The sequence below is a fragment of the Gossypium hirsutum genome, chromosome D12 (assembly GCF_007990345.1).
Source record: "Gossypium hirsutum isolate 1008001.06 chromosome D12, Gossypium_hirsutum_v2.1, whole genome shotgun sequence".
Lineage (NCBI taxonomy): Eukaryota > Viridiplantae > Streptophyta > Magnoliopsida > Malvales > Malvaceae > Gossypium > Gossypium hirsutum.
Genome location: NC_053448.1, coordinates 45,686,569 through 45,709,270, shown reverse-complemented (window position 1 = coordinate 45,709,270; position 22,702 = coordinate 45,686,569). Strand labels below are relative to the sequence as shown.

Below are 22,702 nucleotides of genomic sequence, written 5' to 3'. Positions count from 1 at the left end.
ACTCACCACAGCTCGTATGAGCTTATCGTTTAGCTCTATGGAGCTTACCGTTTCAGCTCGATAGAGCTTACCATTTATCAGCTCAGAATGAGCTTACCGATCATGGCTCGAAAGAGCGAAAATGACAATGAATTGACAAATTTCTGATAAATACACTTATAGTGTATCACCCGTGTATCCCTCGATGTTCTAATAGGTTCAACGGGCATAATTACTGTTACTGATTATATGAATAAGCTATGTAATTATATGGATGAATTACCGTTGATATGTATAAGTTACGGATAAATTTATGTTATTACCGATGAATTGCAGGTTATACGAATAGGAAAGAATTGATATAAATGTTATATGGTTTACATGATTTAAAAGTTACATGAAATACATGATTTACATGGATTGTTGTTTTATGAATATATGAATTATAGGGACGACATGACATATTTGGCTATATGACTAACTAGGGGATGGTGATGTGAATAGACCTTGTGGACAAATGAGTTGATTTTAATTGTTTTAATGCTTAGATGTTAAATTGGAACATTTTAATTCTATATTATAGTGGTTACTAAGCTTAGTGCTTACTTCATTCATTTTCTTATGTTCTATAGATTCGGAAGCTAGCTCGATTTCGGACGAGGTCAGAGATTTGCTATCACACTATCAAAACGATTTTTGGTACTTTTGGACCTCATGAATTAATGTAAATATGGCATGTATAGTTAGTTTTTGGTATGAATTTTTGGGTTTGATCAAGCTATGTGATATGGCTTGAGTTGGAAATGTTTAGTTTAGGATGGAAACATTATGTATTATGTTCATTTTGGGTGCACTTTGATAAAGGGTATTTTGGTATAATTAAGTATATAAATGCATTGGTTGCAATTTGAAATTTGCAGGAAAGGTTCAATAGTTATAAAGGGGTTATATTCAAATTTTTTTTAAAAAAAATGAATGAAGTCAATTAGTAAGAATTTATATGAATTTATGATTATATATGTTTGTTATTTATTTAAGAATTTTTTTTTTGTAGATTATCCAAGATATACGATAATGCCTTGTAACCCGATTTCGGCGACGGTTTAAGGTTATAGGGTGTTACATTTAAATCTGTATCAGAGCTACGGTTTAGTCGATTCTAGGACTACCGTAGTGTTTTCGAGTCTAGCTATACATGCCATATTTAAACTGCGATAGTGTGATATCTCCTGACAGCTTCTGAATTATGTTTTATATAGTAAATGGATCCAAATCGAGCAATGGCAGACGATGTAGAAAGTAACGCGCCATCTTCCATTCAAGGAACTGCGCCTTCTGAATCGAGCCCTATTACGGGCGGTCAGGGAGAAGCTAAACAAGCTTTCTTCCAAATGATGTCTGAATGGTTTTCTGAATTTGTTCGAGCAAACCTGGCTGCTCAACAACCTTCACCCCCTCCAGTTCGCAAACCAAACCCTAAAAATATACAAGGTACGGATTCTTTACGATTGAATAGACCTCCTGTTGATAAGATACGAAAATACGGGGCCGAAGAATTCAGAGCCTCAGCTAGTAATGATACTGAGAGGGTCGAATTTTGGCTTGAAAATACGATCAGGGTTTTCGATGAATTAACCTATACATTAGAAGAATGCTTAAAATGTGCTATTTCATTGTTGAGAGATGCAGCATACCAGTGGTGCAATACTCTAATATCTGTTGTTCCACGAGAAAGAGTTACATGAGATTTCTTTCAAACTAAATTTCGAAAGAAATATATTAGTCAGCGATTCGTAGACCAGAAAAGAAAAGAATCCCTTGATTTGAAACAAGGTCGTATGACAGTAAACGAATATGAAAGAGAATTCGTACGACTCAGTAAGTATGCTCGTGAATGTATTTCTACTGAAGCTATCATGTGTAGAAGGTTCGAGGATGGGCTGAATGAAGATATTCGATTGTTAGTCAGAATTATTGAACTGAAATAGTTCGTTATTCTGGTTGATAGGGCTTGTAAAGTCGAAGAACTTGCCAAAGAGAAACGAAAAACTGATTTTGAAGCAAGAGATTCTAGAAAAAGATTCGCGAGTAAACTGCATCAGTCTAGACCAAAGAAATCTAAAGACTTCCATTCCCGTTCCACTGCTTCAGCGGGTATATCAATCAGAGAAAGAGATACTAGATCATTCAATCTAAAGCCTCAAACGACATCCATTACTAGTGTGGGTAGTGTGAGAAATACATGACCTGATTACAAATATTGTAACCGAAAGCACTATGGTGAATGCCGATTGAAAAATGGGGCATGTTTCAGATGCGAATCTTTAGATCATTTCTTACGAGACTGTCCGAAGAGATCTACTGCTAATAGAGAGCAAACAGTTAAAGTGAGTAATACTACTACCAAGGGTGGACCACCCCGAAATGCAGGGAATCAAAGTGGAAACCGCAGTACTACACGAGATTCAAATGTAAGATCAAAGACCCGAGCACCTGCCAGAGCTTATGCTATACGCGCACGCGAGGAAGCCTCGTCGCCTGATGTTATTGCCGGTACTTTTTCTTTTTTTAACACTAATATAATTACGTTGATAGATCCAGGATCAACTCAATCTTATATTTGTATAGAATTAGTGTTTAAAAAGAATTTACATGTTGAGTCTACAGAATTTGTAGTTAAAGTATCGAATCCGTTGGGTAAGTTAGTGTTAGTTGATAAAATTTGTAAGAAATGTCCATTGATGACTCAGGGATACTATTTTCTAGCTGACTTGATGCTCCTACCATTTAACGAGTTTGATGTGATACTGAACATGGATTGGCTGAATATGCATGATGCAGTTGTAAATTGCAGACGAAAGAGTATAGAACTGAAATGTCAGAATGGTGAAATTCTTCGGATTGAATCTAATGATTCGAGTGAATTACCGGTTGTGATATCTTCTATGCGAGCTCAGAAATGTGTAAAAAGGGCTTGTGATGCGTATTTAACATATATACTGGATACTAAAATGTCAGAATTAAAGATTGAATCTGTACCGGTTGTCAGTGAGTTTCTAGATGTATTTCCAAAAGAACTACCGGGTTTACCGCCGATCAGAGAAGTTGAGTTTGGCATCGAATTATTACCAGGTACAACACCGATATCGATAGCCCCGTACAGAATGGCATTTACGGAATTGAAAGAGTTAAAGGTACAGTTACAAGAGTTAACAGACAAATGATTTGTAAGACCGAGCTTTTCACCTTGGGGTGCTCTAGTGTTATTCGTTAAAAAGAAAGATGGATCAATGAGAATGTGTATTGATTACAGGCAATTGAATAAAGTAACTATAAAGAATAAGTATCCTTTTACCGCGGATCTATGACTTATTTGATTAGTTGAAAGGGGCTACCTTATTTTCAAAGATTGATTTGAGATCAGGCTACTATCAGTTGCGAGTTAAAGATTCAGATATACTGAAGACTGCCTTTAGAACACGGTACGGTCACTATGAATTTTTAGTTATGCCTTTTGGTTTGACTAACGCTCCTGCGGTATTTATGGATTTAATGAATCGAATATTCAGGTCGTATTTAGACAGATTCATTGTTGTGATCATTGACGACATTCTGATCTATTCTCGTGATGAGACAGAGCATACTGAACATTTGAGAATTATGTTACAGACTTTGAGAGATAAACAATTATATGCTAAATTCAGCAAATGTGAATTCTGGCTTCGGAAAGTCGGATTTCTAGGTCATATTGTTTCTGCGGAAGGAATCAGAGTTGATCCAAGCAAAATATTCGCAATTATAGGCTGGAAACCACCGAAAAATATATCTGAGATCAGAAGTTTTCTGGGATTAGCAGGATACTACTGGAGATTTGTAAAAGGATTCTCGATGATTGCAGTACCGTTAACTCGATTACTTCAAAAAGATGTGAAATTTGAGTGGACTGATAAGTGTCAATAGAGTTTTGAATAGTTGAAAGCACTGTTAACAGAGACACCGATTTTAGTTCAACCTGAATCGGGTAAAGAGTTTGTGATTTTCAGTGATGCATCGCTAAACGGACCGGGTTGTGTATTGATGCAAGATGGAAAAGTTATAGCTTATGCTTCCCGACAGTTGAAACCACATGAGAATAATTACCCAACACATGATCTTGAATTAGCTGCAATAGTATTCGCATTAAAGATTTGGCGACACTATCTGTAAGGTGAGAAATGTCGAATATTTACAGATCATAAAAGCCTGAAGTATTTGATGTCACAAAGAGATTTGAATCTGCGACAACGGAGGTGGTTCGAATTACTGAAAGATTACGAGTTTGTAATTGATTATCATCCGGGAAAAGCTAATGTTGTAGCTGACGCTTTGAGTCGTAAGTCTCTATTTACTTTACGAGCAATGAACGCTCAGATGATGTTATGTGTTGACGGAGCTATTCTAGCTGAATTAGAAGCTAGATCGATATTTCTGCAACAAATCTGCGAGGCTCATAAAAATGATAGAGAGTTGCAAGCTAGACGAATCCAATGTGAGTCTAATTCTGATTCTGAATTTAGTATTGGAACTGATGATTGTTTAATGTTCCGGAATAGAATTTGCTTACCTAAAGATACTGAATTAATTCAGAAAGTTTTGAGCGAAGCACATAGTAATCGCTTTTCTATCCATTCGGGTAGCACTAAAATGTATAATGACCTGAAACAGTTGTACTAGTGGTTAGGAGTGAAACAAGATATATCAGAGTTTGTATCGAAATGCTTAATCTGTCAACAAGAAAAAGCCGAACATCAAGTATCATCAGGTTTATTACAGCCGGTGATGATTTCGAAATGGAAATAGGACAGAGTTACTATGGATTTTGTATCGGCATTGCCTCTGACTCCGAAAAAGAAAGATGCAATTTGGGTTATCGTTGATCGATTGACAAAATCGGCTCATTTTATACCGGTGCGTACAGATTACTCCCTGGATAGATTAGCTGAATTGTACTTATTTGAGATTGTACGATTACACGGTGTACTATTGTCTATTATCTCTGATAGAGATCCGAGATTCACATTGAGATTTTGGAAGAAATTACAAGAAGCTTTGGGAACGAAATTGAATTTTAGTACATCCTTTCATCCTCAGACTGACAGTCAGTCCGAAAGAGTTATACAGATACTTGAGGATATGTTGCGTTGTTGCATACTTGAATTTAAAGGTAGCTGGGAGAAACACTTGCCTCTGATTGAATTTGCATATAACAATAGCTTCCGGACAAGTTTGAAAATGGCTCCGTATGAAGCTTTATATGGTCTTAAATGTCGGATACCGTTATACTGGACAGAATTGAGTGAGAAAAAGATTCACGGGGTTGAATTGATTAGAGAAAAGGAAGAAAAAGTGAAAGTGATTCGAGACAGTTTAAAAGCAGCCTCAGATAGACAGAAATCATATGCAGATTTGAAACGTAAAGAAATAGAGTTTCAGGTTAGAGATCGAGTATTCTTGAAGGTGTCACCGTGGAAGAAAATTTTTCGTTTTGGCCGTAAAGGAAAGTTAAGTCCGCGATTCATTGGGCCATATGAAATTATTGAAAGAATAGGGCCTATAGCATATCGACTATCATTACCGTCTGAACTTGGAAAGATACATAATGTTTTTCATGTTTCGATGTTATGTCGATACCGATCCGACCCCTCACATGTGATCTCTCCCGTTGATGTGCAAATACAGTCAGATTTATCGTATAACGAAAAATCGATCAGAATTCTGGCCCGAGATAATAAAGAATTAAGAAATAAATGTATAGCACTTGTGAAGGTTCTTTGGCATAAACACGGGATAAAGGAAGCTACGTGGGAACACGAGGAAGCTATGCGAAAACAGTACCCTAATTTGTTTACTAGTAAGATTTTCAGGGACGAAAATCCCTAAAGGAGGGGAGAGTTGTAATAACCCGTTTTTGAGTCTGATCGGAACAGTGGTTTCGGGACCACCTAACCGAGTAAAAATATTTATTATATTATTTTAATAAGTTTTACAGCATGATGAAATTATAGTATAAAAATTTCATTAAGAAATTTTACCGTTTAAATACTTAATTTGATAAAAAGGACTTAATCGTGTAAATTGTAAAAGTAGCATGCTATAAGTTAAGAGTAATTATTTGCTAATAAGTTGAATGAGAGGTCCTTATTATGTTATTGGACCAATGATAGTGGTGCTGGTCATAAATGACCTCAAAACATGTGAATTATGCTTTTATTTCATTAAGGTTAATTTGGTAAAATGGTTATTAACATTGATTTAAAGTAAAAACAAAACAGAAAGTGGTAGTCATTTTCTCCTTATGCAAGATTTTAAAGTTTAGAAAGCCAAAGTCATGGATTTTAAAGTTTAGAAAGCCAAAGTCATGGCTTTTACATTCGGCCAAGCTTAGATTCTCAATTAGGGTATGGTTTTTGTTCCGTTTTTAATAATTTTTACGTTTTTAAAATCGTTGTTTTGTATTCTAGCTAGCCCGTACCTCAATTTCTGAAAATTTTGATGATTTTGAAATATGCCATTGTTGAATACTAGTATATTTTGAAGTATTATGCTAGATTATTTATGGGTATTGATATATATACAAGTTTTATAAAGTAAATTTTGACAACAATGAGCTTTAGGGTTTTAATAAAAAAATAGAAATATTATGTTAGAAATGTGAAATAAATGAAAATATGGGCTGACTAGAAGATATATATTATTCGGCTAAGAATACTTATAAAGAAATTTCGTATATTTTGTGTATTTGTGAATTAGGAACTAAAGTGTCAAAATGTGAAAATATGAAGGCTATTTTGTAAAAATGCCAAAATATATTTATATGGATTGAATTGATTGATTTGGTGAATAAATGAGTTAAATTTGAATTTATATAGATCAAGATAAACAAATACCGGAACTTGATCGGGGGAAACAAAAGTTAGATGGGTAGACGAAAGTATTCGAGCAAATACGAGGTAAGTTCGTATAGCTAGAATTGAATTATTTAATAACTGTAGTTGTCAAAAAAAAATGTATGTAAGTTGAATGAATAATCTATTTGAATTTTACATTATCGGTATACTATTTTATTTGTGGTTATATAAATGCAAATGAAATGTTACAAATACTATATATGTTATATTGTTTTGGTATGATAATAGACACTGAATATGAAATTTGAGTATTTAAATGTATGTACTTAGATATATATATACATATGAATTGAGAAATTGAGTTATTGATTTTTTTTCATTGCTTAATTGATGAAATTAGATAATACCGAGCCTGTTTGAACTTTAGAAAATCGTCGGATACGAGTGACTTGTCACTAGGATTATCGTTTGGTCGAGCTCCTGCATTTGTTGCGGACTCACCACAGCTCGTATGAGCTTACCGTTTCAGCTCTATGGAGCTTACCGTTTCAGCTCGATAGAGCTTACCGTTTATCAGCTCAGAATGAGCTTACCGGTCATGGCTCGAAAGAGCGAAAATGACAATGAATTGACAAAATTCTGATAAATACACTTATAGTGTATCACCCGTGTATCCCTCGATGTTCTAATAGGTTCAACGGGCATAATTACTGTTACTGATTATATGAATAAGCTATGTAATTATATGGATGAATTACCGTTGATAATGTATAAGTTACGGATAAATTTATGTTATTACCGATGAATTGCAGGTTATACGAATAGGAAAGAATTGATATAAATGTTATATGGTTTACATGATTTAAAAGTTACATGAAATACATGATTTACATGGATTGTTGTTTTATGAATATATGAATTATAAGGACGACATGACATATTTGGCTATATGACTAACTCGGGGATGGTGATGTGAATAGACCTTGTGGACAAATGAGTTGATTTTAATTGTTTTAATGCTTAGATGTTAAATTGGAACATTTTAATTCTATATTATACGGCTTACTAAGCTTATTGCTTACTTCATTCATTTTCTTATGTTCTATAGATTCGGAAGCTAGCTCGATTTTGGACGAGGTCGGAGATTTGCTATCACACTATCAAAACGATTTTTGGTACTTTTGGAACTATGCAATTAATGTAAATATGGCATGTATAGTTAGTTTTTGGTATGAATTTTTGGATTTGATCAAGCTATGTGATATGGCTTGAGTTGGAAATGTTTAGTTTATAATGGAAACATTATGTGTTATGTTCATTTTGGGTGCACTTTGATAAAGGGTATTTTAGTATAATTGAGTATATAAATGCATTGGTTGCAATTTGAAATTTGCAGGCAAGGTTCAATAGTTATAAATAGGTTATATTCAAATTAAAAAAAAATGAATGAAGTCAATTAGTAAGAATTTATATGAATTTATGATTATATATGTTTGTTATTTATTTAAGAATTTTTTTTGTAAATTATCCAAGATATACGATAATGCCTTGTAACCCGATTTCGGCACGGTTTAAGGTTATAGGGTGTTACAGTAATTTTTTTTCTTTCAACTCAGATTCATGTGTCATTGAGAGAGGCTTATATGTACAAATTTGGTCATGCCAAATAAAATGACTCCACCTAATAAAATATTATTTTTTAAAATTTTAAAATAAAAATAATTAAAAAAAAGTACTGTAGCGTCATTTAGAATGACTTCACCAAAAAAATATACATAAAATATTATAAACAAATAAACAAATAAAAAAACAGAAAAAGGACAAAAAAATAAAAAACAGAAAAAGGAAATAAAGAAAAAACAAATAAAAAACATAAAAAGGACAATAGGCAGCATAATAGGGTGTTGGAATCTGGTGGCGCCAAATTTTTGGCTCCACCAAAAAAGGTAAATTTATTTAAAGCCTCCATTTTTTTAAAAAAATCACATTATTTCTTTAATATTTATACATGTGGCGTCATTCTACATGACTCCATCAAAAAATTGATTTTTTTATCCTGGTTGCTGACATGGCATGTTGGCAGCGCCAAACACTTTGGCTCCACCAAGTTTTACTATAGATTTTAGGTTATTTAATATTTTATAAAAAAAATGTCATTTATGTAATTAACTAATTTTTTTTGGTTAGTTTTATAAAAATGCCGAGTTTTATAGATTGCAAGGTCTTGTCCCAAATTACCATAAATGGAATTGATTTAGGTAGGAATTCGACTATTTTACTCAAATAACCCCCCAAAAATAATTAATTACATAAATGACTCTGATTTAAAAATAATTACCTAAATAACCTGAAATAAACAATAAAATTGCGTTATGGGGCCTAGATGGCCGACACCACTATTTTCCATTAAAAAATAATTTTTGAGGTTTTAGACACTAGATGGTTGTCACTCATGTATTTTTTTCAAACTATATCATACTGGTATATATTTATACCAATATTTAAAAAAAAACTAGGGTGCTGGCACACTGATGGCCGACACCCATTTATTTGATTAAAAATTTATTTTTTTTAGTGTCAGGTGCCGACCAATAAAGGCCCAAACTCACCCAACAAAAGGGGATGCGAATATTGCAACATTAACCCCTCTTTGTTTTCCCATCTTTTTTATTTCCCAAATTTGATTACATATTTTATATTTTAAAATAACATTGGACTACTTATCATATTGTTAATTATTATTGCATTACTCACATTATTATTAAATTTAAAAGTTAATAACTTTTAAATTTAATACGCACAATTAAACTAGAATTTTTTTTATAAAATTAGAACCTGCTTTAATGATTTTCAATCTTTTATAATAATTCAAATAAACATTACTAAATTATTGTTTCTTTTATTTTAAAAAAATAACTTGTAATATATTTATAAATTTAGAAACAATTAAATAATATTTAAAAATTTTAATTTTAAATAGACTTATAAAGTTTAAATTTAGAAACAATGTGTAATGTATTTATAAAAGAAACTTGCCTTATAGATTAAATGAATTTATATTTTTATATTTTAAAATTTAATTTTATAAATTCATTTAATCTATAACGTAAGTTTCTTTTATAAATATATTACACATTGTGCATATTAAATTTAATTTAATAATAATGTGAATATTAAAATAATTGTGTATATTAATTTAATTATGCATATTAAATTTAAATTAATTTTTAAATTTAATAATAATGTGAGAGATGCAATAATAATTAACAAAATGATAATTAGTTCAATATTATTTTAAAATATAAAATATGTAATTAAACTTGAGAAATAAAAAAGATGGAAAAATAAGGAGGGGTTAATGTTCCAATATTTTCATCTCCTTTTGTTGGGTGAGTTTAGGCCTTTCGTTGGTCGGCACCTACACCCCCCAAAAATAATTCTTTTATCTGATAAAGGGGTGCCGGCCATCAGTGTATTAGTACCCAATCTTTTTTTTAAATATTGGTATAAATATATGCCTGTATAATACGGTTTGAAAAAAAAATACATGAGTGCCGATCATCTAGTGTTTCAAACCTAAAAAGTATTTTTTAATAGAAAAAAAAGTGGTGCCGACTATTTAATCCCATAACCTAATTTTATTGTTTATTTTAGATTATTTAAGTGATTATTTTTTAATTAGAGTCATTTATGTAATTAATTATTTTTTGAGTTATTTGAATAAAATAACCAAGGAATTTCTTGTCAAAGCACAAGGCTCTTTGTCTAAACCCTCACCGCAACAATGAAAGTCAGGTCACGGTCCTAAATTGGGCATTGTTTGTGAGGATTTGAGCTTTAGAGTTCGATCTTCTGCCCAAATCCTCAAATTAAGTTTTTAGGAAGCGTGACTTGAATGTTTTTAAATATTGGTATAAACGTATACTGTAACACTCCGATTTGTGTCCGTCGCCGGATTTGAGTTACGAGACATTACCGGTCAAAAACTCAACTCAAAAATTTTTTTATTCATAAATTATACCAACTCAACCACAAAATTTCATTCCATATATATATACAATCACATAACCAATTAAAATCAACATGCATCATTAATCAAATTTCATATACTAACCATGTTTCAAAAATTCAACCATATCATTATCATTTACCTAATCAAAATTTAATATCATTCCAATTCTTAAAACATTTCCAAACATATATGATTATATATCATAAATCAAGCATATACCCAAACATTTATTTGTACACATATTTCATTTCAATTTACTAACTATACTATATTTTACAACATAGATAATCTACCCTGTTTGGACAGCCTTTTTACATCAATTTGGACAGCGTTCATATACCAAACTAGACATCATTTTCACACCAAAAATTGGACAGCATATATACAACAATTTGGGCAGCATATATACATCAAATTGAGCAGCATTTTAGCATAAAAATTAGACAGCATATATACAACAATTTGGGCAGCCTATATATATATATCAAATTGAGCAGCATTTTTACATCAAAATTGGACAACATATATACAACAATTTGGGCAGCATAAATAAAACAAATTGGGCAGCATTTAAGCATAAAAATTGGACAACATATATGCAACAATTTGGGCAGCATAAATACAACAAATTGGACAGCATTTTAGCATAAAAATTTGACAACATATATGCACCAATTTGGGCAGCATAAATACAACAAATTGGACAACATTTTAGCATAAAAATTTGACAGCATATGTGCAACAATTTGGGCAGCATATATATATACCAAATTGAGCAGCATTTTACATCAAAATTGGACAGCATATATACAACAATTTGGGCAGCATAAATACAACAAATTGGACAGCATTTTAGCATAAAAATTTGACAGCATATGTGCAACAATTTGGGCAGCATACATATACCAAATTGAGCAGCATTTTACATCAAAATTGGACAGCATATATACAACAATTTTGGCAGCATAAATACAACAAATTGGACAGCATTTAAGCATAAAAATTACATGAACATATACCGCATTTTGGACCATTAAAGCAATATGCATTAATACCGAATTCAAACCAAAAGAGATAAGCCATTTTCGCATGGCTTTTAAATACATATACACATTGGTTCCAAAATCAATATTTTAACTATGCTATACATGCCATATATTTGAGAACGATTTAGCAAAATACCAAAAGAAATTATCGATAGTGTGACGAACTTAGCTGACGATCCCCCGAACACGTAGCGATCACCAAAATCTATACATCAAAACAATTATCCAACACATTGTAAGCTAATTTAGCTTAGAAGTTATAAGCAAATAAACTCTACTATTTAAATCGATATCTCAAATAATATTCAACCAATTCATACTACTAAATCATCTTACCTTTAGCTTACCATATCATAAGATAATTATTCACTTATTACTATGATTTAACTAAAATCAATATAATTACACAACCATAAACATTTCTTCAAATTTAAACACAAGACCATATACATTATGCATTTCCTCATCATGTAATATAAAGAATCATACTATATATATATATATATATATATATTTTTTTTTCCAAATATAATCACCACATAGGTTTAATATCTACAAAGCTTAACCTTAAATACAACCATAATGGTTATTACTCAAGAATTCTAAGTATTTACTCATTTTAATAATCATGATTTCTCAATAAGACAAATACTCAATACTAACAGTTATTCGAAAATATTTAATAAGTTCGCACACTTAGTGCTCAATAATAAAACTCGCACACTTAGTGCTTTGCCATTAAACTCGCACACTTAGTGCTTTACAATTAAACTCGCACACTTAGTGCTTTACAATTAAATTCGCACACTTAGGGTCTGTTTGATTGGCAGTAAAATGTTTTCCGTAAAATGATTTCTGGAAAATGTTTTACTTTTCTGTAAAATGATTTACTGGAAAATATTTTTTGGTGTTTGATTGAATCTGTGTAAAATATTTTCTGCTGTTTGACATATTTCCTGAAGGAAAAATTGTTTTTACATATATTAATAAATTTATATACATATTAATAAATTTTTATATTTTAAATTATTTTTACACATATTGCAATGATTTATTTATAAATAATTTTTTTATTAATAAAAGTTTTATCTAATTAAATTCCAAATGTTCATCTATTTGTAGATTATACCGATTTGATTTTACTTCTTCATTATTAAAACATTTATTTGTATTTAAATTTTATATTAATTTGATTCTACTTTTATCCAATCTGATTCTTGTGATACATATATTTAACATGGGATTTAAATTAAAATAAAAAATACTGTAATTATTAGAAAATTTCATTTTTTTAAAAACTAAGATATTGTATTAACTCGTACTAAATGATATGTCAAACTTAAATTGCTACATTAATATATATTGGGTAACTAATGCAAGTGTAATATGCAATTAAAAGCTAGAATTTAAATGTTACCAACACAAAAAATAAAGACGAGATAATAAAAATTATTGAAAAAGAAAAGCAAAACAGTAATCCATAGCACAACAAGAAACTAGTTATATTGTTGTTCTCTTTTTTCTATCAAAACCCAAAACAAAACATCAAAACCGCATTTAGTACTACCAAAGTCTTTTATGATTCCATCTAAGATTTGCAATAAATGAATTTGAAACCACTTAGGACCAATGTCTTTGAGAGCACAGATCTGCTCTTCCCCCATTGCAGACATAACAGACACAACCAGGTCTTTCCCCTCAGCAAAACCATCCTTGATCTGCAATCACACCAAAACACATGAATGTAAAATTATATAACTACCATCTTCATGATATGTAAATTGGAACCAACATTTTTTTTTGTTCTAGTATTAGATACACTTGAATTAGTATGCCAAGAGATTAACTTACCTCCTTACATTCTTGTTCCATTTCCTCATGCGTCAATGCTAGCTTCTTTACCACATTTTCTTTTGTTTGTTCAATTGTCTGTAAAAGATCACAGAAATAGGAGTTAAAACCATCCACTATAGTTACCATATCTGGACTACAAACAGCAGCGACATACTTTTGCAAAGGCTTTCGCTCATGTTTCACATTTTTATCAAAGACAGTTAAGGGCAAAGTAAGCAACCAACTAACCTTACTCAGTAAATCAGAGAGTTTTTTCATCTTGGCCTCCATCAATGCAATATGTTTCAGACTGTTAATGTCTTGTGAAATTGCAGTAGACCCATTTTGTCGAGGTCCGTGTGAGCCTTTTGCAAAATGTTAGCAAATAATTCATTTTTAACTTTTAGGCTATTAGCAAAATATTTCAAGTACATATCAAATAATTCCCTCAAAAATCTCAAACAATAATACCTTTGGGGTTCTGGAAAAGTGAAAAGCTTGACATGTAATTGCAATGGATCTTAAAACCCACATTACAGCAATTAAAACAGAAGAGTACTCTGAGGTTACAAATGAATTCCAAATCTAAATTTTCAAATTTATGTTTCCAAACATAGCATAAATGAACACAATCACAGCATAAGAATTTATAGCCAGAACCACATAATATTTTTCATTCTCAAAATAACTAATTACTTTGAAAGTAACCAGCAAGATAAGATGTTTACAGTGACAACATCAGATGATACAATAGCAACATGTTTCTTCATTTTTCACTCTTTAATCCAACTTGGTCATGCATTTGCCTAAAAGAAATGGAAAACACACATTTCTAAGCACTGAACTGAAGAGGTTGGAGTCACTACAACAAAAAAATGTCTAGCAATGATGAACATAATCAAAGAGGTACAAGTCGTGTGAGTTAAGATAATGTCTAACAACCCCGTAAAATTATAGCAGCACATATATAAAAGAACAATACAGTTCAACTAGTACAATATGAGAAAAATGACTATATTTTCCTAAAAGAATATGGGGTTCAATAAGGTTCCCCGCATCATAAGGCCAGGAAATTATAGAAGAAAAAGACAGAAATCGATCAAATATAAACCTCTCATTTGCTTTATTATTATATGAAAAAAGACAGAAATCGTTCACAAAAGGAGTGTGAGGAAGATTTTCATATTTGTATGCTGCAAGACGATTTTGAGTGATTTGCTCAGTTGAAACTTTGTTTTCAGCACAATGTGACAAGTCAACATGTATTGTTTTGTTTAGTGATAAATAATATGTTTTTTTTAAGTAACATCAAGGAATGAGCATGATTTCTTGAAAACCAAGTCTTGCAAACAAGTGAAGTCAGAGAAAAGACCTTATATAACACCATTAGACCACAATCCATGCACAAGAAAACTAAACAGTCTAAAAAGAAAGGAAATATTAATAAAGGAACTCAAAACGGACATTGACTTCTCTGAAAAAGGATCTCAGCTCGTCCAATGACTTCTCAAAACTTCCATACATTCTAATGGATAACCTTAGCCACTTCGAAATATGTACTCTATTCTTTTCATCTTGATCACAAAAAACCATTTCCATTTAAATATGCATTAAAAAGAAAGGGGATAATTACTATCATTTTCTTAATGTTACTAAGAACATTACCTCAAATGAAGCAAAATATCACAAGCCATATTTTAGTTAAATAAATATATGGCGTCAGACTGTTATCCTGCTGAACTTTGGTACGAAAACATCTAATAGAAGACTCTAAGGAAGTGCAGCTACTAGCTAATAGTAACATCTGCACATCTAATAGAAGACTCTAAGGAAGTGATGCTTTGGTACAATCAAGTAGAGCTGACAAAATTCTTCAGAAAAAGAAATAGGGAATTCTTAGAAGCTAAAGAATTGTTTTACTTGCCCTGTACAACTCATCCTAGCCAAAAAATGCACAAAGCAAAAGTAGAAAACAGTTCTAGACTTAACCCAAACCCAACTGGTTATCATATGATATACATTTAGTGAAGATGACTATGAATCTCACTAGAGGCAATGCAATAAACCATCAATGAATACTCTGTTTCATATAAAAGATTACCCTAGTCCACATCTTATCCTATCCATCTACATTTTGGGGAAGAGCTTTTCTCTCTTCCATATCTGCTCACCTAGCAGACAAATAGTGAACTATCACAAGTCCATGGCATCACTGGTAATTTGAGCAAGGGATGAGACATTGGCCACAAAGATGTTCCCTTGTATATTCATTTGATAGTAAGTTGTGTGATTTATCAAAAAAAAAGTAAGTTGTGTGATGTTAGCATTTTATATTCAGAAGCTTGTGTAATAACTAAAACCAAATCCAAAATGATTACCTAGTAGGATGATGGCTCCATAATCATATCTATGGCGTATACAGCACCCTGCATAGTAAAAAAGGTAGTCATTGAATAACACCATTGAACTGAAGAAAGTTCTTTTTTCTTTTTTTTTTCAAGGGGAGATTTATGAAGAATATATGCTTAAATGACATAATCAACCATCTGTATATAACCAAAATATAACCAAAATATCATCCAGCAAGAAAAGTCGCCCAATAGGAGGCGAATAGACCAATAGATAATCTGTAATCTTCATCGGCTACTATACTTTCTCTCAATTTGATGACAATCAGCATAATTCATTAAAATAAAAATGTTAGAAATCAAAGAACGAGAGAGGAAGAGAGGAAACAAAACAGAATATGCTGAGAAGAGAAGATGAAGAACAGAAGAAGAAAAAGGAATGAAGAACGGAAGAAGAAGAAGGAGCCTTACCTGGATTAAGGAGGAACCGGAAGAGGTCCTTGACCAAACTGATTTGCAATCCAAGGGGAAGGGAAAAGGGAAGGGGAAGGGAAAGGGGAAAGGGGAGAAGAAGGCATCATTTTCCGGAAAATGTCTTACCGAGTTCAAAAGCGTAAGACATTTTCCCCAAATTTGTAATAGGTTTTCCCGTGTTGCGGAATTGATTTTACAAAAGGAAAATATTTTTCTGCTATCAAACATTGGAAAACGTGTAAAACCAATTCCGGAATTGGTTTTCCTCTATCGAACACAGCCTTAGTGTCGAAAGTCAACAACTCAATACATCTTATTTCAATAATTTTATCACTACATGTATATATATACCATTCAATTCAGCATAATTACTTAGATACTAAACTGATTTTAAAACGATACAATTATATATATGCTTAATAACTTACCTCGGATGTCGTCGACTAATAGATCGGCTACTCAACTACTTTCGATTTCCCCCGATCTGAATCTGGTTTCTTGGTTTCTTGATCTAAACATATTCAAATAAATCTCATTTAAACATATTTTCATTCAATTTAGTCTAAGAACATATAAATGGGAAAATTACAATTTTACCCTTAACATATTACACTTTTTACAATTTAATCCTTTTTTGCTCAAAACACAAAATACACAAATTTTTTACTACACTCCTTAAGGGCCAAATATTCCTAGTGTCTATACAAGCTCATGCATTTTATTTATTTCACATTATAGTCATTGAAAAATTTATTTTCTCAATTTAGCCCTAATTACTTAAATTCACCAAAAATTCAAAGACAAAACATGTTAATCTAACACTTATATTTCATATTTCATCAACTAACATCATGAAACTCAAACATTCATCAATGGCACATTTCAAAATCATCAACAATTCACAAAATTAAGACATGGGGTTTGAAGTATTCAAAGCAACGATCTCAAAAACGTAAAAATTATCAAAAACCGAACAAAACACATACCTAAATCAAAGGACAAAATGGCCGAACCTAGCTTTCTTCTTTTCTTACTTTTTCTTTTGATGTTTCGGCTATGGATGAAAATAATGCATGATTCATTTATTTTATGTTTTATTTTATTAGCATTATATTATAATATTATTATTTTACTTTTACATTTAATATATATAAAAACTATATATATATAAACCATCATGCCGTCCACTACATTTACTATTGGCTAAATTACAACATAAAACCTCCAAATTATAAAGACAACAATAATTAGGCACTTTCATATTTAACCATCAAATTTTTATTTTACGCGATTAAGCCATTTTCTCAAATTAAGCACACAAACAATAAAATTATTTCATGAAACTTTCACACATGTAAATACACACATCATAAACACACAAAATAATATTAAAATATTTTTTATTTTATATTTTTTATAGACTCGGATTTGTGGTCCCAAAACCACTATTCTGATTAAGGTCAAAATTGGGCTGTTACATATACCAGTATAATACGAGGTGAAAATAAATACTAGGATACCGGTCATCTAGTCTCCAACACCTAAAAAATTATTATTTTAACACTTAACATAATCATTAGGTAATAATTCTGTCAGAAAAATAGGTGATGCCAGCCATTTAAGTCCCCTATCCTGTTTTGTTGTTCATTCCAAATTATTTGGGTAATTGTCTTTGAATTAGGATCATTTATATAAATAATTATATTTCTAGATAATTTGGATGCCATTGTTTACTGTTTTAAACATATTATTTTGATAAAAAAGATTATTTATATTATTTGAAAAATATTTATTTATTTTATTTTGGTAAAAATGCTATTGTTGAAATAAATATTTTATGGCCAATTATAGGTGAGATGTTAGAAAAATCAAATGTAATGTGAAACTCATTTGATCATTTAAAACAATGGAAGAAGACATAAGCTGTACGTGTAACATCGGTTTGATGTCTGGTTCAATTTTAAAATTTTTTCCACGTTGAAATTAAAATTTTAAGATTTTAGCTTGAAGTCTCATTTTACATAAATAAAGTATGAGTTTTTTTTGTCTCATAATTTATTTGGTCATTTACTTTATAAAATAAGTTATCTTGGTTAATTATTTTTTTAATCTTTTAGCCCTTCAACTTTAATTATTTATTAAATCATTTCAAAATAAATAAAAAAAGTTAACGTTTGTTAATTTTGCTAACGTGACATCTATGTAGAAGTTCATGTATATGTCACGTTAGCAATTAATTATTTTTTAAATTAAAAATATTAAAATTTTTTTATATTTATATTTTTTAATTTTTAAATAATTTTTTTTTGATTTTTTATATTAAAAATAATTAATTTTTAACGTGACATCACATGTATACCACATCAAGAAAGTAACGGATGTTAGCTTTTCCATTTGAAGTGATTTGATAAATAATGTAAGTTTAAGAGTTAAAAAAGATAAAAAAATTAAATAGAGGATTAAAATAATTTTTTTATAAATTAGAAGGTCATATAAATCATTATACCAGAATTTAATTAGCATCTTTTGTATACAAATATTTAATTTATAAATATCTTTTTTTCTGCCAACTCAGTCATCAAGATGTAGTTTAACTAAACTTAAAATATCTTATATTATACAATTGTTTGGTAAATTAGTAAATATAAGTACGGAATATAATTGTGTTATTTAATAAAATTAAATATTGATTTTAAAAGATTATTTATTTTTAATTTTAATCTTATAATATAATATTTTATATTATTTTAAATAATTTTAGATCAAAGATAAATATAATGATTTGAATATTTTATTTTTAAATAATTTATTTTAATTTTTAATAAAATAAAAATATGATAAATAGTTATCTACTTATTTATCTTACTCAAGACTTTTTTATTAAAATTTTATATTAAATAAAAAATTAAAATAATTATTAAATACATTTAAAATATTAAATATTTTTATACGACATATTAAATATATTAAATGTCAGCTACTTTATAATGGAAGACTAGATTAGCTGGGGTTTGATTTTTTATCAATTAATTAACAAAATAGTGTGTTGGTAGTATTGATAGATAATAACAATTCTCCCCATTTGCTGTATATAATAGGGTGAATCGTGGGCAGTAAGCGTGCAAAATTTCTGGATCTTATCCTAAATGGCTAAGCTTGTTGATAGCTTTCGTGTTTCACCTCCTCCAGGCTCTGTTCCAACAATCTCTGTGCCTCTCACTTATTTTGACATTCCTTGGGTACCTAATCCACCTGTACAACGCCTTTTCTTCTATGAATTCCCTCACCCTACTTCCCACTTCATTGAGACCACTCGTCCTATGCTAAAACGTTCTCTCTCCCTAACTCTCCAACATTTTTTCCCATACGCAGCTAATATCATGTGCCCTCAACCGCCCGGTAAGCCTTATATCCATTACATGGAGGGTGACTTTGTCGCCTTCACGGTTGCTAAATCTGCTGCAGATTTCAACCATGTCATAGCCAATTATCCGCGACCTGTTAAATTGTTACACCCCTTTGTACCTCAACTACCATCGGAGCATGTAACCGAAGACGGTAGTCGTGTGCTCCCCATCTTAGCCTTTCAAGTCACCGTGTTTCCAAACTTTGGCATCTGCATCGGGTCAACTTATTGCCATGCTGTTGGTGATGGCAAGTCGTTCATGCATTTGATGAGGTCTTGAACGTCTGTTTATAGGTCGGGTGGAGACTTGACTTGTCTCGAAAATTCATTTCCTTTTATTAAAAGGGATATTATCAAGGATCCTGGTGGCATAGAGTTGGTTCTATTGAAGAATTATTGGGATTGGGTATCATCCAGCGGTGAGAATTCAGCATCGACCCAAGATATAGCAGCAGATAAGGTTCGCGCCACATTTGTGTTAGGTCGAGTCCATGCCGAAAGACTAAAGCGTTTGGTCACAGCACAGTGCAGGAGCAGCGTTGATACAGAGCACTATCACATCTCAACTTTCGTAGTGACATGTGCCTACATATGGGTTTGTTTGATTAAATCAAAAGAGAGTGTTGCCAATAATTTATCACATGACAACGGTGACCATGAGTTGTATTACTTCCTTTTTCCGTATGATAGCCGGAACCGCCTGGAATTCTGGGTACCAACAACATACCTTGGGAATTGTTTAAAACCATGCGCTATTGAGATAAAGAAAAGGGAAGTATTAGGAGAAAGTGGAATTATTTTGGCTGCTAAGGCTATAGGAAAAGGAATTAAAGAAATGGAGAGAAGTGATAAAAGAATTGGAACTATGACAGGGCGTTTTACAGTGGTTGCAGGGTCGCCAAAATTACAAGTGTATGAAACGAACTTTGGGTGGGGAAGGCCTTGCAAGGTTGAGCTGACCCACATTGATTACGATGGAGCAATATCTCTGGCGGAGTGCAGGGATGGAGAAAGCGGAGTAGAGGTGGGTGTAGCTTTAAACAAGAATGAAATGGATGAATTCCTTACTAATTTCGAACAAAGTCTGAAGCTCCTTTGAGTTTAGCATTTGTAGGCACTTTTTCATCCAAGTGTTGTATTTCTTATCCAGGGCAACCATATATCATGTGTACTGGGAAGTGTGCCTTTGCCCTACATATTTCTCGTAACAGCCTTAGTGAATCAAATAAATGAATCCTTTCTTTTTCGACTTAAATGAGATGTGGGCTCCCATCCAATATTAGTTTTTTTTTTTTTTAATGATGAAGATTAAATCTATTTATAAGATTTACTTAACGTCAATTTGTTGTCGTTAAAGTAGATTATCCAAATCACAGGTCTTGCTAAAGTATTAATTTTATAAAACCGAATTTGAAAATCTAATTTTATTTTAAAAACAAAAATAAAGTCGCCACCAATTTTTTTTTATTTAGGTGTGATTGGATCACCTCAAAATTTGGTCATTTTAATAAAATGTTAGATTTATTAAAACGATAATTTTCGGTCTATAAAATTCAAGAAATAAGTTTCGGGAGTCGGTTACGTATGAGAAAGAGTTAGCACCCTCATAACGCCCAAATTGGTACCTAATTGATTACTTGATATCTTAGTGCCGATAATTGAAAATTCGAAGAAAATTTAAGATACAATCCCCTTCTTGCATGATTGCAAACTAAATTGAATTTTATAGAAATAACCTTCTTATTTCAAGTCAATCGAGAAAAGGATCATGTCTTGTAAGTTAGGGCACGATATCTCGAATCCTCGAAAATAAGGATTCTCGTTATTTGATTATTACCTAATCTTATATATTTTGAATTTTAAAAGGATGCTTATTTATCTTGGTTCAAGGAGAAAATCGTACCCCGTAAGTTAGGGAACTATTTCTCGAATCCCTAAACAAAGAACCTTGTCTTGGTTTTAAAAAAAAAAACATTTTTTATGCATCGGGTAAAAATGAATATAACGTTTAATGCAATATGCTATTAAATTATTCAAGTGTTGGTACAAAAAAAACGAATATTTAAACATGTTGCACAATATGAAAATAGAAAAAATAGTATAGAATAGCTTACGTAGTCAAAAAATGATAACAAAATAATAACAAGTGGTAGTTGGAAAAATTTTTAGCTGATTAATAATACTATTTAATAATAACAATAAAAGTAAAATAATAAGTGGAACATTAGTAATGACAAAAAATGGTAAAGTAATAAAAAATTACGATAATGCTATGATCATGGTTATGTAATATTAGTGATGATGTAGTGACCTTTCTAATTCCGGTACTCGGGCTCTCAATCCAACCTTTTCATCTCAATTTTCTAATAAATATTTTCTTAGAGCATCTTCTCGGACTCGAGCATCTTGGATTTTGTTTTCCCACTAATCAACTCTAATATTTTCTTCTTGGATTTCCTGCCGCCATTGTTCCGATGTTTTACCCAACCCAGCGGTCCTTATCGACAAACGGAGTTTCTTATAATCTGTTTTTAAGCTGTCCAAGTTTTCCTCAGCCTTTTTTTTCATTTCTCATTTTTTCAGCTTTTAACTTTTGGACGTCAACGTCTAATCCTAGTTGAATCTTTTTCTCTTCCAACTTTTCTATCATTTTCCCTAGCTCCAAACTGTTCTTTTCGAAGCCTTGCTTTACGATCTCTAATTCAGACGGGATTACT

At 31.3% G+C, this 22,702-nt stretch overlaps 3 protein-coding genes and 1 long non-coding RNA gene across 5 annotated transcripts; 3 read left to right on the top strand and 1 right to left on the bottom strand.

The window, feature by feature from the left end:
• Positions 1-6,328: 6,328 nt before the first annotated feature.
• Positions 6,329-8,195, top strand: LOC121224145 (uncharacterized). Its single transcript, XR_005921690.1, has 3 exons — positions 6,329-6,416; positions 6,888-6,968; positions 7,975-8,195. It is a non-coding gene; the product is annotated as an uncharacterized lncRNA (long non-coding RNA).
• Positions 8,196-13,353: 5,158 nt separating this feature from the next.
• Positions 13,354-17,073, bottom strand: LOC107947565 (uncharacterized). Of its 2 annotated transcripts, XM_041106878.1 has the most exons (5): positions 17,008-17,066; positions 16,136-16,183; positions 14,007-14,122; positions 13,776-13,853; positions 13,354-13,642 (listed from the first exon to the last, which is right to left on the bottom strand). In XM_041106878.1, the coding sequence occupies exons 3-5, from the start codon at positions 14,046-14,048 to the stop codon at positions 13,421-13,423; spliced, it is 342 nt and encodes a 113-aa protein (XP_040962812.1). In that variant the 5' UTR covers positions 14,049-14,122; positions 16,136-16,183; positions 17,008-17,066; the 3' UTR covers positions 13,354-13,420. The 2 variants fall into 2 exon arrangements, with proteins under 2 accessions (XP_040962812.1, XP_040962811.1); XM_041106877.1 differs by having other exon boundaries at positions 16,136-17,073.
• Positions 17,074-19,631: 2,558 nt separating this feature from the next.
• Positions 19,632-21,240, top strand: LOC107946151 (coumaroyl-CoA:anthocyanidin 3-O-glucoside-6''-O-coumaroyltransferase 1-like). Its single transcript, XM_041106876.1, has one exon. The coding sequence runs from the start codon at positions 19,726-19,728 to the stop codon at positions 20,263-20,265; it is 540 nt and encodes a 179-aa protein (XP_040962810.1). The 5' UTR covers positions 19,632-19,725; the 3' UTR covers positions 20,266-21,240.
• On the top strand, positions 20,266-21,240 carry LOC121224549 (coumaroyl-CoA:anthocyanidin 3-O-glucoside-6''-O-coumaroyltransferase 1-like; the record flags this gene model as incomplete). The annotated part of the gene is made up of 1 exon (XM_041108006.1): positions 20,266-21,240. A coding segment is annotated over one exon (819 nt), but the record flags the coding sequence as incomplete, so codon positions are not given.
• Positions 21,241-22,702: the final 1,462 nt, after the last annotated feature.